At 45.2% G+C, this 22,352-nt stretch overlaps 1 protein-coding gene across 5 annotated transcripts in view; it reads right to left on the bottom strand.

The window, feature by feature from the left end:
- The window catches only part of ABL1 (ABL proto-oncogene 1, non-receptor tyrosine kinase), a 124,501-nt gene that overhangs the window by 10,892 nt on the left and 91,257 nt on the right, over positions 1-22,352 (bottom strand). For all 5 annotated transcript variants that reach the window (XM_032478674.1, XM_032478671.1, XM_006181927.3 and 2 more), the window contains exons 2-6: positions 17,245-17,418; positions 16,408-16,703; positions 8,910-9,182; positions 1,586-1,670; positions 779-956 (exon numbers count right to left, since the gene is read on the bottom strand). In XM_032478674.1, the coding sequence (XP_032334565.1) occupies positions 779-956; positions 1,586-1,670; positions 8,910-9,182; positions 16,408-16,703; positions 17,245-17,418 (1,006 nt within the window). The remainder of the gene's footprint in view (positions 1-778; positions 957-1,585; positions 1,671-8,909; positions 9,183-16,407; positions 16,704-17,244; positions 17,419-22,352) is intronic.

Here is a 22,352-nt window from a genome sequence, read left to right as displayed (position 1 = left end):
ATCTCATGTACAGGTTTCATACTTGAGTTAATTGGGTAGGAAAGGTCACCATGGTGGCATGGAGAACATCTTGTATAAAAGACTCCGGCAAGGCCCGTCAGGCTCTGTCCTGCACAGGCCATCACTCTGCTAGGAAGCCCTTTCCACCAGCAAAGAATGTGAAGACCAAGATAATTGTGGCACACTTGAAGGTCAAAACACTCTAGGCTTTAAAAACAGCAAAGACGCTTAATTTAGAACTGCATGTACACAATTCTGACAATTGCAGAAACGTCCTTGAACCAGGTGACAGTAAGTTAAGTGGAGAATGAAGTGATAATAAAGAGAAGGGAGGGGACACAGGACACAGAAACAAACCCATGTGTGGCTGTTACCGAGCGCCTGTGTGACAGCAGTGCCGACGGCTCCCAGGAAGCGGTCATTACTGACGCACTCCAGCCTCGGACCAACAAAGAGCGCTCTACTTAGAGGAGCTGTGACTGTCAGAAGGGGCACCTTTTATAATTTTCAGTCAGTGTTCCACTTAGACCAAAATGGTTCCCAAGTGAAATGTTCCCCAGCCTGGGATTAACTGCTGTGGGTCCAGGGGCTAGGCCTGGCCGAATTCAGTCCTGGACACACGCCCAAAGCCGGCTACATCAGGAACCTGGCATCTGCCAGGTCCAGTGAGCTGCCAGCACTAAAGTCAGAGACTGAGCCATAAGCCCTTGCAGGCTGGGGCTTTTTCTGAAAGGATGCTGGGCGACTGGTGGGGAGGCCGGCCTGGCCAGGCTCCTACCTGTGGATGAAGTTTTTCTTCTCCAGGTACTCCATGGCTGATGAGATCTGAGTGGCCATGTACAGCAGCACCACAGCGTTCACCTCCTGCCGGTTACACTCTCTCAGGTAATCCAGCAGGTTCCCATAGGTCATGAACTCAGTGATTATATAGAATGGGGGCTCCCGGGTGCAGACCCCTGCCAACAAGACAAGGGCTTCAGGGTGCTGCCCTTCTCCCAACTGAACAAGTATCAAACAGACGAGCACTGAAGAACAAGGCTTTGGAAATGGACTTGGACTCCGCCCTGTGTCCTGGGCCCAAGTTGTAACACGGTCCCATGCACCTGTGGACTGAGATTATGTTCCTGCGGGCAGGACGTGGCCACGCCCCTTTCTTCCTCCCCAGCCAATGAACTTCAACAGGAAGAGGCTGCCACTGAGTTCATAAGCAAAGTCCGGGCCACATCAAACTAAATCACCGTGAGTTTTCCCTCTAATGGTTACATCTACTTACAGAATCATGTCTGTGAAGGAACTCTTGAAATTCTTGTTTCAGAAGCCAGTTTGAGATTTGCAATTGACTGCTCCTGGGTATTAATTTAAAGCAGTGACATTCTCTCACACGTGAATGCGCGCACACACACACACACACACACAAACCATCCCACACAGACCTCCCTTCACCAAGGGCTGAATGCTGGTAGAGAACAGATGCCCAAATCAGAAACCTTAATGCAGTGAGCCATTCATCTCTTCTCTAATGGCACCTGTATCACCCCAGAGGGTTTAATTAAACGGTCTTCTCTTCAGAGCTCCACACACTCACCGAGCAGCTGCACTAGGTTAGGGTGCTTGATCTCTTTCATTACTGCAGCTTCTTTCAAGAACTCTTCCACCTCCATGGTATCCTCCTGCAGAAAAAAAAAAAGTGATGAAATTATTTGAGCGAGGAAAGTGTTTAAGTGGGAAAGTACAACTGGAATAGTTAATACAAACTGGAGCTCCAACAAACAACCATCCTGGTCTATTAGTTTCAACCACGACATTGCTCTGGACAGGTTCCAAGGTGGCCGGTCATCACCCCAATGGCACAAAGAATTTTCCCCTTTGGGGCTGAACTTCTGAATTCTCATCCGGAGCAATACACCAAGGTTGGCTTGTATATGCTGGTGACTTGCTCTGGTGACTCTGTGCAGACTATTTGTTTCCGTCACCTTGTAGAGTTTAAGGGAAGTAAGGGAGATGTGCACAGGTAAATAACGCAAACACAATACTACTTCTCTAAGGAACAGATGGTTTCCAAGGGCTCTTAAAATGCTTCACCAACTGAAATGCACCTGATTTAAGAGAAGAGACCTTGTTGACACAAAAAGATCTATAGCACTACCAAAGAACAGCACCTCAAAATACGGCAGAAACAGAGGGTGCTGAACCCCTTAAGCATGCGGTGCCATGGGCTCTAAACGAAGCGATCACTACCTGTCAGGCCAATTACTCAGACTGTAAGACAATCCTCACTAGCTGCTCCCTAACAACGGGTTCACAAGTGCCATCTGTACACATCACGTTTTAGCAAGTTCACAGTATTTAAGCGCCGAGGGGAGACAAAGATATTAGCAAATGCCCAGACAAATGTGATAGTATTTCTCCATTTCCTCACATATCAGTCTGGAGCGCGATGGGGCCTGGCCCCATGGGCTTACATCAGGTTAGAGCCTGGCTGTAGGCTTACACGGGGTAAAAGGTCTTTTTGACTTACAGAACCTACCATCCTCTGAACTGACCATCAAAACAAGGAGCAGGCAGGTGGGATATGACACAGTCTCACTGTGAGAACCCAGCTAAAAAGGCCGAGGAGGAAAACAAGACACCACCCGCCAAGTTTCAACATCAAGTCTGATTCTGTTTGACGAGCAAGACTGCATGGGAGACGGGGAGTGAACGTCATGAAACTAGACTACCCCAAGAGGAAAGCGGTATCCACCTGGTTTTAAATGTGGAAGCTCACGTACACTGTACCTGCCCCTTCGGGAAACCAAGAGCTAAAGTGCCGTACTGCAGCACTCACCCACCGTGGCTGCCCGGTCCCCGCCCCGCGCACGGGGAAGACTTCGAGGACCGGCCAACCTCGACTTCGCGCTTTCTTGCCTGGGTCAATCACGCACACAAGCGAAGCATGACCAGTGAGGACGTGCGCCGGCCCAACATCACTTCACTTTGGGTTTGATGAGACTGAGACTCAAAACAATTTATTGCTCTTTAAAAATGGTGAGCTGCTCTTAATGTCAATTAAACATCTTCTGTAGTCTTGGTGTCGAGCTGCATGGGTAGGAAAAGAACACATCCCTGCCACCACCTCATTGGCTGTTTAATTCTTCTGAGTCCCCTCTGCTCCTTAATATGCTCAGCAGACCATGTGGTTTTCGGTGCAGAGTGCTCTGATTTACCAGGGTGACATGCTACTGTCAAAGGCTGGAGAGCAAATGCCTGTCAGAACCAGGCGAGTCAGTGCCACTCACGTAAGGACCAGGGCCTTTAAGAATCTTGCTCAGCCAACAATATGTTCAAATAGTGGCTCTCAAAGGAAGCTTTCCAGACTTAGAACGCTGCATAATGAACCATGCACAGTGAAATCCATTCAGAAATAAGACTGCGCTTGGAGGTACTGACTCTTTTCTGCAAGTGTGTTCTAGGTCTTGAGAGGCATGGACATGCGAAAGCAACACTACAGCTTTCAGAGGCATCCCTCCTCTCTCCCTCTCTTCATCACACACGTGTGCACGTGCGCACACACACACACACACTGTGGACAGTACAAATAATTCCTTGGTTTTTTTTCTTTCAGGACAATCGGTGTGAACTTGTCTCCCCCTGCTGGAATCAGACCCGGTTCAATGTATAATTTAAACTCCTAACAGCATCCTGCAGCTGTGTTAGACTGGAAATACCCCTGATGCTATCCTATTATATTCCTTTAATTTTATTTAAAATTTTTCCATCATCTTTTTGAAGAGAATCCTTCCATTTATACAGTAAAATAAAACTAACTCTGAATAACTAGGGCCAAGGCCACACTTTGAGGAAAAGCTGTGAATTTCAGCCTTGTCTGTCAAGGAGGGAGATGGGCCAACTGGCCTCTCTTCACGAGGGCTGGCTGGCTGACCGGAGGTGGGTGGATGCTTTGGCTGGCACAGCAGAATGGTCAGGAGGACGCCTGTGGGATACACCGACCAAGCTCTGCTGGGTAACCGTGGTAAGTTACCTACGTAACAGATAACAGATTAGCTCTGAACCTGTCTTCTCATCTACAAAACGGAGACCACAGCAGTACCCACCTCCTGCACAGGGCGCCGAGTACAGGGCCCAGGACACGGCCAGCACTCACTCGGTGGTACTCACTTGTATTAGGACAGCTGCTCTCTGTTTCTGAGAAGCAGACTAAACGTGCTGCTTGTACAGAAGGCGGGCTGGTTCTGTAATTAACATGGGCTTTTTTTCCCCCCTGTCTTTCTGACAGATACATTCCTCCAGACTCAACATCTCACAGGTATTTTCTAACCAGCTTCATTCTGTTTGCTCACTGGCCTCATCCCCAAGAGGAGGAATTCTACAGCATAAAAGAGAACACTATTTTTAAAACGGCCCAGCACCCCACTGTGCGGCACAGGTTTTAGCACTCGCCAAGCCTCCCTCTCGGGGGGGGGGGGGGACGGGGACACACGCCTGGCCGCAGAGCAGGTCTCGTGCCTGAGATGGATCAGTTTCCACATGTTTCCGGTTCCTACCCGCTGTCAGGGGAGCAAGGTTACAAGCACGGTGAAGCCCGCCCTGCACCTATCGGATGGGCCGGATTGACGCACGGAGAGATGTAGCGGTTTCTGAGCTAGACTGAGGAAGGTGGTTGGTTCACTAACCAGAGTAGGGACCTGAAGCTTGAGCGAAAAGTCCACGAGAAATATCTTACAGAGGAACCCCACAACTCTGATCCTCAAGTACTGCACTGTATCTAGCCCCACAGCCAATAGGGAACCCACTGCAGGAGCCAAGGGTGATGTGGCAGCCGTGGGCTCTGAGTCGTGCGGACTCTCTCCCCAGCGCACAGCCCCCTCATGAAGTCAGAGAGCCACTGCGTGTGACTGTCCAGTGTCAGTGCTGCATGGAGCCCTTCCTTCTCTGCCATTCCTGGAGCTCTCCAATAAAACCAATTTCCGGGGGGGATAACAAAAATACAACCCAAACCAAAACACACTGCGCTGGTGAGGGTAGGGAAAACAGGAGTGCAAATTCGTATGAGTTTTTTGATCCAGCACTACTTGGAGACGCTGACCTACCAGGATCCTCTCCCATGTGTGCAAACAAGGAGATTCCCTGTGAACCGTACTGGAAGGAACACAAGTGTCTACTGAAGGCTGGTATCTAGTAAAATACATTCATACGTGCACTGTTAAGGAACAACTGTAAGATACATCATGGGGCAGCGTCTGCAGCATGCTGCCATATGGTTAAAAGATACATGCACGCGGACAATTTCTGGAAAGACACAAAAATCAAGGGTGGAGGATACTGTGTGTATATATTACCTATTTGAAAAATAGGTAAAGAATTAAGTACAATTTTTAGTATCATGTTGTTTAGTCTCCAGTCATTTTTTGAGTACAATTTTAAGTCTCAACTTTTTTAAACAATGTTATTTTTTGCTATTTTAATAGTAAATTTGTCAGCTAGCTTATGAGTCAACCTTAATAACATAATTAGATCAACAGTAGTCTTTTCCAAATTCTATTACTTACACAACTGTTTTATAGAAAGAAAAGTGACTTACAAAACTTTTACTACACAGCTCACCTGAAACTTGGGGTTATTTATACCTGACAGTTGGTTCTCTGAGACACATCCTGCCTGTAACATATAACCTAACATAAGTGTATGGGTCAAAATTCAAACTAGCAGTTTCCCATCGGGGGCCTTTGCTGTAATTCCCGTTTCTCATCCACAGGGGTCAACCTAGTGCCCTCTCTTTTCCCTTCTGGTCTCTCTCTGCCCTGAAGGTGCCAGACCCAGTGCCGCCTAGCAGATCAATAAGGAGTGGTGGTTAAAAGTAGGGCCTTGCTCCCCCGCTTGTTAAGGAGGATCTGGTTCTGTCTGCTGAGGTGCCAGCAGTACCAAAAAGGCAGGACAGGGAGGCAGGAGGAGACTGAGGCTCCAGTGCCTAGCGGGGGTCCGGCACAAAGAGGGGCTTGGTGAGAACTGGCTGAGCAAACAGAAGCTTGAGCTAGAACTGCACAGAATTCCCAAGGAGTTTTCAGGAGAAAAGCAGATCATAGCTACAGCCTGTGAGGGAAGTGAACTGGGTGGGGGGGGGGGCGCGGGGTGTGTGTGTGATTTTTAGGATGCGTAACTGTGGTTCATGTGTATTTTTCATGGTGTATGAGGAGGAATCAGAACTGAGTAACAATTTAATAAAAGAAGAACTGGGCTTTTGGAGCAGGATGCCTGGGTTCAAGTCCTGGCTCTGTCGTTGCTGCCCACGTAACTAATGCCAGGCCAGTCACTTACCCTCCCTCTGCTTCAGTTTTCTCAACCTTGAGATGGCAGTAACGTCAGCAGCCTTCTCTTAGGGTGGCTGTAAGGATTAAATGCGATGCTCTATGTGAAGCATAAAGCACTCAGACTCTGGCAGGCAGGGAGTAAGAACTCAATATTATGTTAACCATCATCCCCATTTAGAACCACTCAGACTCTCAGCTTCTACAATGGAGATGAATGCGCCAAATGCTGATACGGAGCTATTTGATAAGTGGGAAACATACTGCACAGACGTTTTCTGTGCAGGGTGAGGTGGAAGGAGGGATCATTTATTTAGGAGCTGCTTAGTACCATGTTTTGGGTTAATATATCCTAGAAAATGACATATTCCCTTCCCCCTAATTAGCTACCGCCTGGAATGACTAGTCACAGAAATTTATGCAACTACATTCTGTAATTTTTTATGAACTGTGGGATCATAAGTTAATAAGGCTCTTAGGGGAAATCACTAAAAGTATAATAAGCTAATAACATGTCACTAGAGGAGTATACTCTAGAAGGCACCCATTTTGAGATTAATTCTGATGTAATGGTATAAAAAAACCACCACTGAGCTCCAGGGGGTCCCTCCTCTAGAATCCCCCTCCTCAGCTGTTCAGAAAATAATGCCACAGCACCACTACTGGGCTACGGTTCCCCCCAGTGCAAACTCCATCTCTTTTTGAAGTTTTTAAACAAGTCTTTTCTGGACTAAAATCTAGGGTGTTTTGTGCTTTTACTCTTGCTTTGTTTTGGCAAATCCTGGCCAACGTGCAGGTAATGCTGGGCCTCCAACAGCCTGGCAAGCTGGTCAAGCGCAGTTTCCCTGGGTCTGGTCCTCAGTCGTGGGCCAAACTGAGACACCGGAGCACAGGCACACGCCTCTCCCTGCTCCCGCCCGGGCTGTGGGAGGCGGGGCAACGGCTGCTTAGCTCATTCTAGGGCTCGCCAACACAGCCATCCTTGTGCAAAGAAAACCCAATCATCTTACTCCTGTGCATCAAACCTTTCAATGCACCCCACTGCCTCCAGGATGTTCCCCCAGCTCCACAGCCGGGTTCAAGCCCTCTGTGAGCTGCTGTGCCCTCTCTGCCCTCTCCCTCACCCTCCTGGCCCTGTTCCTCAGGCCAGGTCCTGCTCTTCCACCACGGGCCCGCTCACGATGCCCTTCGTGCTTTGGCCCCACCAACAGAGCTCACAGGCTCCACTCTCCTCCCCACGTGGAGCCACAGCCCTGAGCCTGGGCCTCTAGCTCAGCCCTCCACGCACTGCACTGCAGTTGCTGTCAGACCTGCCCACGTCTCCTACTGACCAACCAGACGATTCTAACCACCTCGACCAGCCTGATGGGAAGAGCTCGGTCCAGTGCATTTTCACAATTCCAGTGTTAAGGAATTTGATAGCTGCTTATTAAGCTAAAAAAGAATTCTATCTAGAGAATATCCAGGAGTCCTTAAGGTGACCCCACATCATGCCACCACCACTCCTCCCACCACACACACAAATCCTGCCCCAAGGACCAAGCTAAGGGGACACAGTCAATATGAATGCCAAGAAGCCACCTGTGGTTTCTAGGACTAAAGAATGCAATCTTTTCTCTAAAGTGTCACTTCATATCAACCAGAAATCATAATTTCCATTTTACTGTGCCTCTGAGGGCATCAGGGGAGTGACTGAGTCCCCAGAAGGCAGAGATTCTGGCTGCGTGCACCTAACCGACCTCTAGGAAGTGCGCACACACTTGGGTGCACCTTTCCCAGTGGGGCTGTTTCACTTCTTCTTCTCTAGTAGCTACAAAAGGGGCTCCCTTTCTCAATTTCTGTGCACAGGTCAATGTAATTGGAGTTCATTTAAAACAAGTGAAAATCACACAGGTCAACACTAGGGGACACTCTTGCCATAGGTAAAAACGGGGATCACATCTTGAAGGAGGTGGAGGACGACACATGAAAACCTCTTCCCCTTGGCATCCTAACAACTGCCCGGAAACTACAAACACCAGGCATTCGCTGAGAGTGAAAGTCACAGCGATAAAGAACAGACAGTATCTGCGTTAGAAGCCTCCCTGCTTCCTTAACGCCCTCCTAGTGGAGGCGGCCCCATGCTTGAGTTTCCACAAGTCCGGACACATGATAGAGAGACTAGAACCTGCTAGAACACTCAGCGCACTTGACTTTCAAATCTACCAACAAAAATCCACACGAGAGCCAAACACATTTTGGTTAAATCTCCTTCTTTCAAAACTCAGAGATTTTCTACCCCCACTCTCTTAACGCAATAGGAAGTGATCCAAATGCCACACAAACAGAACGGAAACCCACAGCTTTAAAACAACCTTGCCACAGAATGAAAAAAACTCCCTCGAAATGTCTAATCTTTTTACACCAAAAACCGCAGCACTTCTCAGCTCTCACCATGTGTGGAAACACAGACGGCAGGAGCTGAGAGTCGCCCTGGGACCTGTGCGCAAGGCGGGGACCTGAAGGAGCATCACCGCGCACCAGCAGACGACAGGCATGGCTAACGGAGTTATCCGGAGCAGTGGCGGTGCTCACAGACGTCTGACCGGGTGGTCCCAGGCTTACCTTCAGGGTCTTCACAGCCACCGTCAGGCTGTACTTCTTCCACACGCCTTCATACACCTCCCCGTACTGGCCTCCCCCCAGCTTGTGCTTCATCGTGATGTCTGTGCGCTCCATCTCCCACTTGTCGTAGTTGGGGGACACGCCGTAGACGGTGGGTTTGTTGCGCTTGGGGGCCGGGTAGTGGAGGGTGGTGATGAGCCCGTCTGCCACAGTTGAGTGATGATGAACCAGCTCGGCCAAGGTGTTGAAGCGGCTCTCTGAGGACACGTAGAGCTGAGGAAATCAGGGCAGCCTTCAGCCCATGGGGCAGATGCAACTCAAACAACTCGACAGGCCAGCTTTACTGAGCCTTCATTTAATGCACAGCAAAACCTCAGATAAACAACTCGCTCTCTACACAGGACCAAGTGTTTAGAAAATCACTCACACTGTTTCTCCGCGAAATCCTCCACCTGCTTAATTTTCACATGCCTGGTTCTCTGTGACCATTCTGAGCCCAATGTGAATGTCCATGAAGTATCCCTGATCATCTGGCACCAGTCATCACACTCGTCTTACTTCTCTGCACCGTACTCACCACTAGCTGATCATTCTGTTTACCTGCTTGACGATTATCTGCCTCCACCTACCAGAATGTCAGCTTCCTGAGAACTGGGCCCAAAGCTGTCTGTTTTAATTCTGCATCCCCAGTGTCAAGAACAAGGGATGAGCATGTAAGAGGTACTGAATAAATGTTGTTGATTAAATTAAAAAGAGTAGAACTCAGTATTTGCTGATTGGAAAACAAAATAATTTTTTACAATTGAAGTACAGTTGATTTACATTGTTGTGTTAGTTTCTGGTGTACAGCATAGTGATTCAGTTATATATGTATATTTTACATACACACACACACACACACACACACACACGTACTCTTTTTCATTATAGGTTATTACGAGATATTGAAGTAGTTCCCTGTGCTATACATTAGGACTTTGTTGTTTATCTAATTTATTTATAAGTTTATATCTGATGAAAATAATTTTTAAATCATTATGTTTATTATCTAAAACCTGTAATTACATAGTTACCTAGGAACAAATAGTGATCAGAGATGAAAATCACTAAACAAAACATAAACCTCCTTCTCATTCCTACCTCTTTGACTTGGGCTCAGTAAGAAGCATCAGAGGCCAAGATCTGCAAAGCCCAGCAGTACGCCCTGGCGGGAAGTCCGTCAGCGCTCTCCTGGAACTGAGTGGGGCCTGGAGGGCTGCACAGGGTCATACGCCTTCCCCAGCTCAGGGAAGCAAGGAGGAGGGACAGGAGACACACGTGCACGTGAGTCCTAACTGAGGCCTACGGCGGGTGCGAGCCTGCACAGGGGACCCCCTCCGCATGGAGTTCTCGTCTGGACGCTGCAAAGGGGATGAAGGCAAAGGCGCAGGCTGGTGGAAAGCAACAATGGGGATGGTGACAGCTATCTTTCTTCTCCTGTCTCTTCTTTAATTTGACTCAGTGATGTAGTGAGGGAGTATTTCCTTACCCAAAACAACTCACATTAAAATTCACATACAACATCTGGGCTCCAGGCACATAACTGAATCTACTGGCTCACTAAGGGCAGCCAACAACTGCTGAAGGTGGAAAGGACACTTAAAATCAGAGCTAGGTGTTCGTAAGACTTGCCCCAACTGCACAGATGTGGGAAGGAGGTATACAGATTTGGGACAGCAGTGATGCCCGAGGCCAGAGGGAGGAAGAGGAGGAGCAGGACTGGTAGCTGATTATTACTCAAAAAAAGAAAAGGGAAGAAAAAGGCCGAAACACATGTCAGGCTCAAGGCCTTGGCTGTTGGTTATGGTAGGTTCCATTACTTTCTGTATGTTTGTAATATTAGATAATAAAAATATTTTAAAAGGAAATAACAGCAGATATACAAGTTGATTCCATCTATAAACCTCAAGAGGGGTAGGATTCCTTAACAAGGAGGTTCTTTCTTTTCTTTCTCTTTGTTCCTTCCCTTCCTTCCTTGCTTTCCTTTCTCTCTCTCTCTCTCTCTTTCACTTGGGGAAATGACTATAAACAATTCTTTTAAATCAAACTTTGGGCTTAGAGGTTTATAATTTACAATTTTTATGTAGCAATCCTACTAAAATAAAATTCTGAGCGACCTAGGAATAGTCCAGAAGGATTTCGCAGCTCTGGGGAACTTGTCCCTCTAGAAGACGGTGCCTTTGAACAGCAGGACCTTTCAGGGTGAGGAGGTGGCCCACCAGGAGGCCCCACTTTTGTACCTCAGAGCCACAAGGAGAAACAGCTAAGTGAACCGCCCTAGGGAGACACCAGGGGTCATGCTCAGGTCCCTGAACTGCATACCAGAGTGCTGGGCGCTGGGGGGTTGGGGGGCAGAAGTCAGAAGTCCGCTGAGCCTGCCCTCAGCTTAATGCCCACACACTGACGACCCGGCACTCTTGTCAGGTGACTCTAGTCACCAATGCAAGTGCAGTTCAGAAGGACTGAGCGGGGGTAGGGGGAAAGCTCCTAGCCCCCAGCCCTCTCTGGAAAGGCCCTCAGTTGTCCGACTGCTTCACTGCAGGCTGCACGTGCCCCAAGCCCTCTTCTCTCTGGCCAGTTAGCTGATGGGCATCTTCCCTGTCGAGGAGTGAAGAGAGGAGAGTAAAGCCATTCCAAGAAGGCACCCCCCTGGAACCAGAGCTCAACTCCCACCTAGGAAATCACTAGCACGGCACAGGCAAAAGAGCCCATTTCGCTTGCTGGGCTCCTGGGGCAGGTCACCTGGGAGCAAGGCTCATTACCTATTTCTCCCTGTCAGCTTGAAAGGCGCACTCCCCAACCTAAAGATCAAGTTCACCCTATTGCACAGAATGCTAATGGCTCCCCTAAGCCCTACTTCATGCAGAATTTGTTCTTGGTTTCAGCTGATTCCCTTGCAGGCTCCTTTGTTAGAGATTTCAGAGTTATGGGAGGTTTCTGTGAATGGGCAAACTTTATCCTTTTTAATAATTAAATTTACAGACCCTGAGACTTAGTTCATCTTTCAACATAAAATTTACATAACCGACACTTATTAAATATTGAAACTACTCTCCCTTAAATGTACTGTGCAGCCATCTTCTAACAGTCACGTCTGGTGGCTTCCTTCTGAGTAGGGCTAGTTTTTGAGCAGCATTTTGCTGGCGAACTGGGTAATCTTCATCAGGAATTCATGGCATGTTCACAGAAGAAAGTGAAATTAGTGTTATGAATGGTATGTCATTATGCTATGCACCCAGTTACACAAACACTCTGGGTGCTCAGCCCGGGCTGTGCCTCTTCCTAATCATGCAGGGACCCGAGAGATAGGACTTGTCAAAGAAATTCACCAGGAATGACAGCCAGACTCACAGGCTCAGTGGAGCCTAGGCTTGGGCACCTTTGGCTGCCTCAGACCCCGGAGTCCCGTCTCGGACATACTTTACAGGCTGCAAGGCCCAGAAGCCACGTCCTCCCACCCCACCCCCGGAGCCACTCACACACCAGCAGGAAGGCAGTAACTTGATAACTACACAGTACTTAGCGGTAACGCTCCCAGTCTCCTTGACAAGGTAGAGTCAGCCGTGGTTTAGCGAGCGGGTTTTCCACTGGGATGCCTGCACCTGCTGAGCCACTGCCAGGGCAGGTAAATCTTGTGTCATCAAGAGGTTACACAGCTGGTGCCTGTCCTGCCACCTCTGCTAAAGCTTAAGCCCAAATTCCACTCCTGTCAATCTAAACCTGTCACTTCAGCGGACCATAAAAATAAATGTCAACTGGGCATCTCTTGAAGGAAGGAAGGAAAGGAAAGATTCTATCAAGGTCCATAAGGAATTGTGGGGCTTGGCAGGGGCATCTCACCAAAGTAAGTAAGGTATAATAAACCAAGAATGACTGGGGGTGGGGGTGGAGGAGGAAACCCAGTCTTTAATTCTGGACAGTGGCAGAGGATTCCAAACTCTAAGAAAGCACCGAGGAGAAGCAAACCCCAGCATACCTGAAGATTAAGACTGTGAAGACTCCTAGGAAACGGCAGTGGCTCAGTCTGGAATGGCCCTTTCAAGAGTCTAGCTTGGAACTCCCAGAGTCCCGGGCTCTGGGCCCTGAGCTGGTGGCCCTGAGCTGACTGACCAGCCACAACGGCTGCTGAAAGCTTAGGAACACGGGGAGGGAAGTAAACCAGAGCCAAGAGGGTGGAGGCAGAAAGAAATCCCTTGGGGCCTCAGAGAAGAATCTTCTAAATTCAGTTGTTTTCTAAAGATTAGCTGATTTGAAAGTAAGAATTAAACTTTTTCAACCCTAGGCTCTTCCTTTCACCAAACTTTAAATTTTCCCCCTTAGAAATCCAAAAAAGATTGCATCAAAGCTCTGCTATGTGAGCAGCTTTTTTCAAAGCCAAGCCACACTGCCTCATGCCTCGCTCTAATACCGCCCCCAATCCTGATGCTGTTACACTCATTCCAAGCACATGATCCCACCCAACATAGCCCCCTCAAGTGTGGCCCTCAGAGAGAAGCCTCCGCAGATGGCTGGCCTGACGACTCCATGGGCCGAGAAGTCTCCAGGTGCTCAGACAGCTGAAGGGAGAGTCTCCGCCAGGGAGGGAGGAGGAAGGCGAGATGCCTAGGGCACTCTGACGAGCTGCCCAGCAGTGGATACTACCTGATCAAGTGATACTCCCTCTATTCTACCTGGAATGAAAGGAACCCACCTGGCACATACCAACTTTTAGACAGAGCGCTTGGCTTCCTCGTCGGATGACTCTCAAATTCTACAGATCGTGTAACCACGCAGGCCTTGCTCTCCTCCTCCTTTAAACATTTTAGACCAGCCCCCAGCTAATAAGTTGTCAAACCAGATCATGCCTGCCTGCATCTGCTCCAAGGATGCTGATTAAACAACTCTAGGGAAAAGAAACCATTATCCCGTTCAGCACAAACCTCAACCGATTACCGTGGTGCAGCATGACTTGCCTTGGATAAACAGCACAGATGGGAAGCAAGCTGTCAGCTCCAGGAAATCACCTCCCTCATGGGCAGTGCACTCTGGAGTTCTAATTCACTAAAAAGGCACCCTTGTGGTCTGAAGGCTAGGTTTCAAACGGCCTAGCACCCTGGAATTCATCTTGTAGAATGGAAGGACCCAGCTCCAATCTGGGATGTGAACATGACCTGAAAAGCAAGCTGACGAGGCCGATCTCTGGTCACGTATCAACAGCAGACTGTGCCGTCTGTCGTGCAGACTACAGTGCTGGTATAAAAACACGTCCAACGAGGAAAGCATCAGACACTTGCAAAAAGGACTTCAGCCTGAAGACTTTGAGACGTGTGGAAAAAGCAACAGATAAGAACATTGAAAAAAGAAACGTGTTGTACATCTGGGTGGGATAAATGAATGCGTGAGGACAGCCACAAAAGGCCAGCAAGATTAAGACAAGGGGACGAGCCCTACCAGATACTAAGACATGAGGCCATAACAATGAAAAGTCGAGTACTGGCGTATGAATAGACAGACCAATGGAAGAGAACAGAGCGTAGATCAACAGACCTAAACACACATGTACATTTGGTATATTTCAAATTACAGGAAAAGATGAGTTTAGTAAATGGCAAAGGAAACACTCAAAATTCGACACACGCATATTAAACAAAACGTGATGGCCTCTTTACTCATCAGTGACAGAGATGTTATCACAAGTCTGATGGTACACTACTGACGAGGGTAAGGGAAACACACCCTCACAGCACTGCTGGTGAGCAAACCCATTTGTACAGTTTCTAAAGAAAGTGATATCTATACAAGCTTTTAAGGCACACAATCTTCAATCAGTTCTAGCAACTTATCTCGCATATGCTTAGACTGTACATAAAGAATGTGCAGTGTACTTTCAAAATGCAGGTCATGACTCACTAGTGGGTCTATGAAATAAGTTTAGCGGATTATGATGAGAATTAAAAAAAATGAAACAACAGAATGAAGCAAAAAACTATCAGCATGCATTACATACAGTAAGTGTAAGCAGGATTTCATGAACCTTCTGTTACTAGTGTGCGTATGGGGTGGTGATATAAAGCTTTTTTTATGGTGGGCTGAGATTTTTTTTTTAAAGATTTGAAATCCACCTCATAACAGCATTATTTATAATAGCAAAAGATTGGAAACAACCTGAAAGTCGGCCAGCAGGGGAATGCCTAAATAAATGGTGGTCCATTCATGTTATGCAGTCATTAATAAGAATGAGGCAGCTCTAAATGTGTTGCCATGAAACAATCTCCAAAATATGCTATTAGGTGGGAAAAGCAAGATGCAGAACAGTGGAGATTATGCATCACTCATGTTTTTTAAAAATATAAACACAAATACACGGGAGAACGCTGGAAGAAACTAGTTAGAGGTTGCCTCTGGGCAGGGGAACTGAATTAGAAAATAGAATTATGTTTCACTGCAATTCATTTTGTTCTTTTTTTTAAACCATGTGCATGCATTACATATTATTAAAAAACACATACACCATCTGGACCCAGCCTGACAATCCACCTGTCTACACCCTCACCGACAGCATGGTGCAGTGGAGTGGACAGTGAAATCTGAGCCTATTTCCAGCAGTTACTCACAATGTGATCTTCAGCAAGAAATTCTGTCCCTCTAAGCCTCCATTTCCTTAATGCAAAAATGCAGGTAAAAGCAGTATCTAATGTGAGTTTTAACTAAGATGAAGATTGAAAAATGTCCCAGTAAACAGTAGGGACTTGGTAAACGTTAATTTCTCCCTTCCTTTCATGGACTCTTAAGGACTGTTTATGTGAAGATCACAAAACCATATATATAAACTCCTTTACAAAACTACAGTTTGGGTTTGAAAATACCTGGGCATAATGTGATCCCATTTTTGTTTAAAAACTGTGTATATATACAATGTAAACTGACTATACTTCAATAAAAAAAGAATGCAAAAAATACACCAGTGCATTTAGATTGTACACACACACAAATGTGATTTCATCCATAGGAAGAAGGCCATTTATCAGATTTATTTTGAGGAGGTGCTATTAAGCTGGTCTTTCACTTTAAAAATAACCATCTATTGTGTGACTTTTTCTCATCTGAGGGTAAATTACTATCATAGTAAGAGAATTTTTAAAAAGGAAGAGTTTCAGTATAAGAAGTATGTCCAAAACCCAACCGGCAGTCCACTTATCTTATGAAACTGCTAACAACAAAACTCCAGCAGGACAATGAGAAAACCCCATCAGCCTGTGGACCTTCAGTATCACGTGACGGGTCCTCAACAGTGTGTCTTTATTAAGGCTAATGGGATGATGCCTGCTGTATCCTCGAAAACTTCTTCAAACACCTTCTTGGTTGAGCTTTGCTGCAATAACTTACCAACCAAGCAGCAGGACCTCTGGGTTCTTCTGGCCAAAGACTAACACCCCCACCCCCAGCCATGCCCCCCAGCTCCCCACCTGGGGCCGCATACCTTGCCATCAGAAGCAGTGTTGATCCTGTAGTGGTACACCCTCCCCTCATATCTCAGTGAGATGGACCTCTGCCCAGGGCTGCTCTCGCTCTCCCGAACCAAGAAGCTGCCGTTGATCCCGCTGCTCAGCAGGTACTCAGCGGCGTTGCGGGACACGGGCCCATGGTACCAGGAATGTTTCTCCAGACTGTTGACTGGTGTGATGTAGTTGCTCGGGACCCACCCTTGGCCATTTTTGGTTTGGGCTTCACACCATTCCCCATTGTGATTGTAGCCTAAGACTCGGAGCTTTTCACCTTAGAAGAAAAGAACCAAATCAGACGCAGCAGTTTTAAAGGCTAATTTGTTCATTCTCACTTACTCTCCCATGATTACTAAAAATCTCCAAATTCCTAAATACCTCATTTTAACAAGTCCACATAAATATATGCATTTATAAGTGTTTAAGAGTACATGTTTATATATGAAGCTTCCTGTTTACATTGCATATATGGATAAACATATAGCCTCAGTTTTTATAAATTTTTTACTCAAGTGTTCTGTTCCTAATATAAGGAAGCTTTTTAGGGGAGAAATACTTTTTCTTATTAAAAAAACTGCTTTCAGTGTTTGGTCCAGGTGTCTTTTTTAATATAAAAAAATATTTGCTAGAACTGTACAGGAACTTTTCTCCTTAAGGAAAAGTGATTCTCTTATAAAGATGCTGTTAGTTTTTTTGATCTCCTGTATCCCAAACTTTAAAGTTGTTCTCTCAATCAGCAAAGGGTGGCCAGTCAAGCCACAGCTTCCCCTGATTTCTGTCTCTTGCAACCACCACCAGCTGCCCAGTTATTTTACCTTTAGTTATGCTTAAAGTGTTATCCCCACTGGCCACAAAATCATACAGTGCAACGAAAAGGTTGGGGTCATTTTCACTGGGACCAGCAAGAAGATTTTCCTTAGAGTTCCAACGAGCTGCTTCACTCAGACCTTGGGGTTCGAAGTCAGATGCTACTGGCCTCTGAAGGGCTTCTGGAAGAGAAAGAAGGAAACAGAAGACAGACAGGAGAAAGAAGAATCAGGGGGAAAAAAGGTTTATTGTCTTTATTGGAACAAAAAAAAAAATCTGTGTTTTCAACATTACACGTTCCAACTTTATTTCATTTCTTCACAAACATTTGTACACATTATCTATTAACAAGTAAGGTGGTTTAAAAAAAAATGGACTCTTCCTTTCCCAAATCTTGTGGAAAACACCAGGTATTTTGGCTCCAAGGTGGTAACTAGTGTTCTCAAGTAGTTTAAACTTTTTAATTAAGTTCATTAACTCAAAATGAATTCAGTTAGAAATGGAAACAGTCCATTTTCATGTGTCTTTGCCACCGTTTACGCTATCATATGAAGCAAAAGTTTTTGCTTTTAAACATTTTAAAATATATGAAAGCTAATATATGCACATAATTTAAAAATCAAATAGTCCTGAAGGGCTTACAATGAAGGACAACATTTTCCACCCCACTCTTCCCTGCACCCAGAGCCAACAGCTCTACCTGTGCTGACCCCCCGGCTCTCTAAGTATAAGCGGTTTCATGATGGGCGCTGCTCCCTTTCCCCGTCTCCCCTGTGCCATTCTCTCCTGGCCACCTCTGCGTCTGCAGCGACAGACTGACACCTTTATTTCTTGTTTCCTCTGCTGGAGACAGTGTCTCTCAGCTATTTACCTCCCAAGATAAGGCTATTACATCCGACCCTTCCTTCCAGCCCTCCTGTTTCTATACTTATGCTCAAGTATGGCTTTCTTTACATTTTCTTTTACTTTGTGTAAAAGAAATTCTATTTTTCTGCAATAATAAAGTCTTTAATTTTTGCCTATAGGTAGGTTCTAAAAGTTGCAAACCAGTCGACATCTTTTATATTCACTACAGGGTTAAATACAGTTCATTATTTCTTCCTGAAATTTCTTGTCTTTTTTCTCTTGGACTATGTTCAAACTCTCCACAATTTCTCTGCGACAACGACAATATGCACAAGTGTTTTTCCAAGCCAGCAAATCTACTCTGTGTAGATTTTTGAATTGAAATATAGTCAGTTTACAATGTTGTGTCAGTTTCTATTATACAGCATGTTTTAGTCATACATATACATACATATATTCCTTTCCATATTTTTTCATTATAGGTTACTGTAAGATACAGAATATAGCCCCCTGTGTTATACAGTAGAAACCTTTTGTTTATCTATTTTATATATAGTAGTTAGTATCTGCAACCAAGTAGACCTTAACAGTTGTGGAATATTACGGAGTGAAATCCAAATGCTCATTTAAGGAAACTACAATAAGAAATCATACTTTTAAAAAGGAGTAAAGAGGAAAATTCTAATTTGAAAAGAATGGAAGAATCTACCATATGTTTAAGCCAAACACAAATGGCAACAAAACAAAATTGTTTTAATTTTCCCTTTTCATAGATTGAGGGAACCCCCAAATGTCTTTTCTTGGGCAATAACACCCATCTCAAGGATGGGCCTGATTCTGCAGTATTCACTTCAAAAAAGACACTGGAGGCACCTAAGACATCTGAGGGACTAGGCTAAACTTCCAGAAACACGACTGGAGAATTCCAAAATGAACATTCTTTTACACAGCTCTTTGGAATAAACCAATAGAACATAAATAAGGTCTTTCGATTCCAGTTTTTGTGCTACTGATGAAGTAAACCTTTAGGAATTGTTTCTCTAAAATAGCAAATCCCAAGTTATGAAATGGTAATTTCATTTTATGAATCATGAGGGCAAAGATAATTTCAAGGAAGACAGTCTCAAAACACTACCATTTCCTAGAAGGTGCAAAAGGTTTAGTGATGTGTTAGACTCTGTTCTCTGAGTATTTACATTGGTTTTAAAAGTATATCTAGTGCCACTGTGATCAGAGGTTGATCAATTAACAAAAAAAAAAAAAAAAAAAAAAAGCTGGATAAAGCAAGGATTTTTAAAAATTAAAATATGTGATCTCCTACCCCCACCTGAATGTACATTGATTTGCTAGTCTTGACTTACAGGGCCAAGGACTGTTCTGTTGAGTGTGGGTATGTGATCAGAACCGGATGTTGTCTTACCATCCTACCTGTCACGCACCATCTCACTTCCAGCTTCAACTTGCTGCAGGCGGAGGGAGGAGTCAGAGCCACGTGCTGTGGAATCCCAGCATAACTCCTCCCAATTGTTTACCGTTGTGCCACTCACACGCAATCCTGTGGCAATTTTTAAAAAGTTACCTGCCTTTACTGAGTCTATCTAATGCAGTCATCTAAGTTTTCAAAGAAACAAATCTCTTTTCACATTTGGATTTCACTCGTTTCATATTAACCAAGGAACTGAAACGACATGTCTACTGAAATAGAGAGATGTGGGAAGAAACACAACTGACTGGGTGTGGTGGGACTCAGGTGGCAGGTTCAGCGTGCCACGTGGACGGGCTGCCCTGTCCTGTGGGCACTAGAGAGGCATGTTTAGCAAGTCAGTTAAGTGAAAACAAATCAAAAGAGCTTCTATTGTCGTTATTTTAAGCAAAACTAATAGGCAGAGGATTCTTAAAGCACAAGAACTCCTGCATATCAAAAGGAAAAGAGAAATCCTTCCGCTAAGGAAAAATGGACATAAACTATGAATAAGCAATGCACAGAAACTTTAAATTACCACCAAACAAGGAAAGCATGTTAACCTTCCTAATAATCAAAGAAATGCAAATTCTCCAGGTACGTTTTCTGGAGGCTAACAGTATTAAGACGTCAATGAAATGGGCATTCTTATACAATGAAAGTAGTTTAACTCAGTTTGGTGGGATTACAAACATCTACAATTTTCTTTATTCTTTTCAAGATATTGGCATATTTCACATAATGAATATGGTTTTTATAATCAGACAACCATTACAAAAATAAAAAAAGCTGTCATAAATAGAAGACAGCTGACACTTGTATAATTGATAATCTAACACGGAAAAGTACACTGGGGGAGGAGGGACTCTCCTCAAACTGTCCTGAAGTACGTGTGCCTTTCCCTCCAGGGGTCCCAACCTCATGGCCATGAGCATACAACTTTGGCAGATCGGGCCTACACAGGAAATTAAACCAAAGTCATGAATACAGAAATGCTTTTCTTCTCGAATGCCATTTGACCTCTTCTATCAAACATTCTGAAGCATCTGGATTTGATCAAAGTTACATAATCAGGGGAAGAAGCCTGGAAAACACCTGGAACAGGCAGAACACAGATACTGGCCAGGGGGTACTACAGATTTAAAGCATGGGTTAAAGGACTGTCCCTAGCACAGAGGCAGATGCTGAGAATTTCAAGTGAGGGGATGAGGCCTTTGTCAGGAAGGAAAAGGCCTCCCACTGATTTTTGATTCAACAGGACGTCAGGAAATCCAAGGCAGTCTCTCAATTTTCCTCTCCAGCTCTTGCTCCATTCCACAAATTAATGGCCACAGCCCAAAGGGAAGTATTGCTCATGCATGCCTCTGGATCGAGGCACTGAAGTGCAGACACAGTTCAACACCAAAACCTTCCAGTCAATTCCCAATCCAGGCTGATGTCAAAACTGACTCACAATGTATAAATGCCAAGTTCTTTGCTTCATTTCATAGTGAACTATGCTCATCAACCTTAAAAATGGTCACGGCTTACAAGGCCAAAGTTGCAGAATGTACTTAAATCTTCCTTGCTTAATGCATGAACTTTCTGCAAGTCCCACTGTCCGGATGTTAGACCCCTAAAGAAGTCCAAAGGCTTTATTCAAAGATGATATCCAAAATAGCTCCCCTCTTCCGTTCTGCTAATGGATAAAGAAATTTCAGCATCTATTATTCTTAAAAAGTTTTAGTTAACATTTTCTACAACATCTTAAGTTACATTTTAAATATATTTAAGATTTACATCTTCAGAAATACCTCTCATCTCATCAAAAACTCTTTTGTTATTTCACCATACGGTTAATGAAAAGGTTTCCACTCACCAACAAAACTCAGGAAAAGCCATTAATTAGCCAGTGGAGTACCAAGAATGGCGATGTCTAAACAATGCCTCCAAACCTCTAAAAAGCTATGGCTCCAACTATGAGAATAACCTACTGAAAATTCTGTAGGGACAATGCCACAAAATTCACTGGATCTGTGCATGATTAATTTATTCGGACAGTATTTTAAGAAAATAGCTTGGGTCTTTAAGGTACAACTTAAAGATTGTTTTATACAAAAATAATCCTTTCTTAGAGTTGTGAGTCACTGATCAAAAATGCTTACAGAAGATTCTCCGATATGGCATATCTGATCTAGACTTTCAGGGGCTGCTGCTGCTGAAGCTGCCACCAGTAAACTGGAAGAGGTAAAATGCTACTTGAGTTGGCGGGGGGGGGGGGGGGGGGGGGGGCGGGGAGGGGAGACTCCACTTCCAGGAAAAACATCCCTGGGAAGCTTCCCACCTTCCTGTTGGCACTCATGCCCAAGGTCACGGTTCCCTCTAGACTTCCAGACTTCGGAGCAGCTGGCAGTGGGCAGTCATCACCGTCCACACCAGGGCTCTCGGAGACAGTTGAGTGTGGGGAAGGGGCAGGAGGCGGGGTGTGTCACACATGACAAACATTTCCTTTACTTTTGCTCATATTCAATTATTTAAACACTTGCTGCTTTGCTCTTACTTCCTTTGTGGGCCTTTCACTATTATCCTCCAATTCAAGGAATCTCTGTGATTTAAAAATGTATAAAACAGAGCCTTCCAAAAAGAGGGAAGGCTTCGTGTTTTATTTCATACTCCGTTCCAGCTGATGAGATCATGCTCAGACTATTCTCAAGTCAGTTTATCACAGTCTAATACAACATTTTATAATATGAGCTTAGAGGAAAAGTATTATTTCCCACAATCTGAACCCGATGAAAGTCATTTTGTCTACATTCTACACGGTTCTTT

The sequence above is a fragment of the Camelus ferus genome, chromosome 4 (assembly GCF_009834535.1).
Source record: "Camelus ferus isolate YT-003-E chromosome 4, BCGSAC_Cfer_1.0, whole genome shotgun sequence".
Classification (NCBI taxonomy): domain Eukaryota; kingdom Metazoa; phylum Chordata; class Mammalia; order Artiodactyla; family Camelidae; genus Camelus; species Camelus ferus.
Note: the sequence above shows the minus strand (reverse complement) of the source record. Positions and strands in the feature narration are given on the sequence as shown.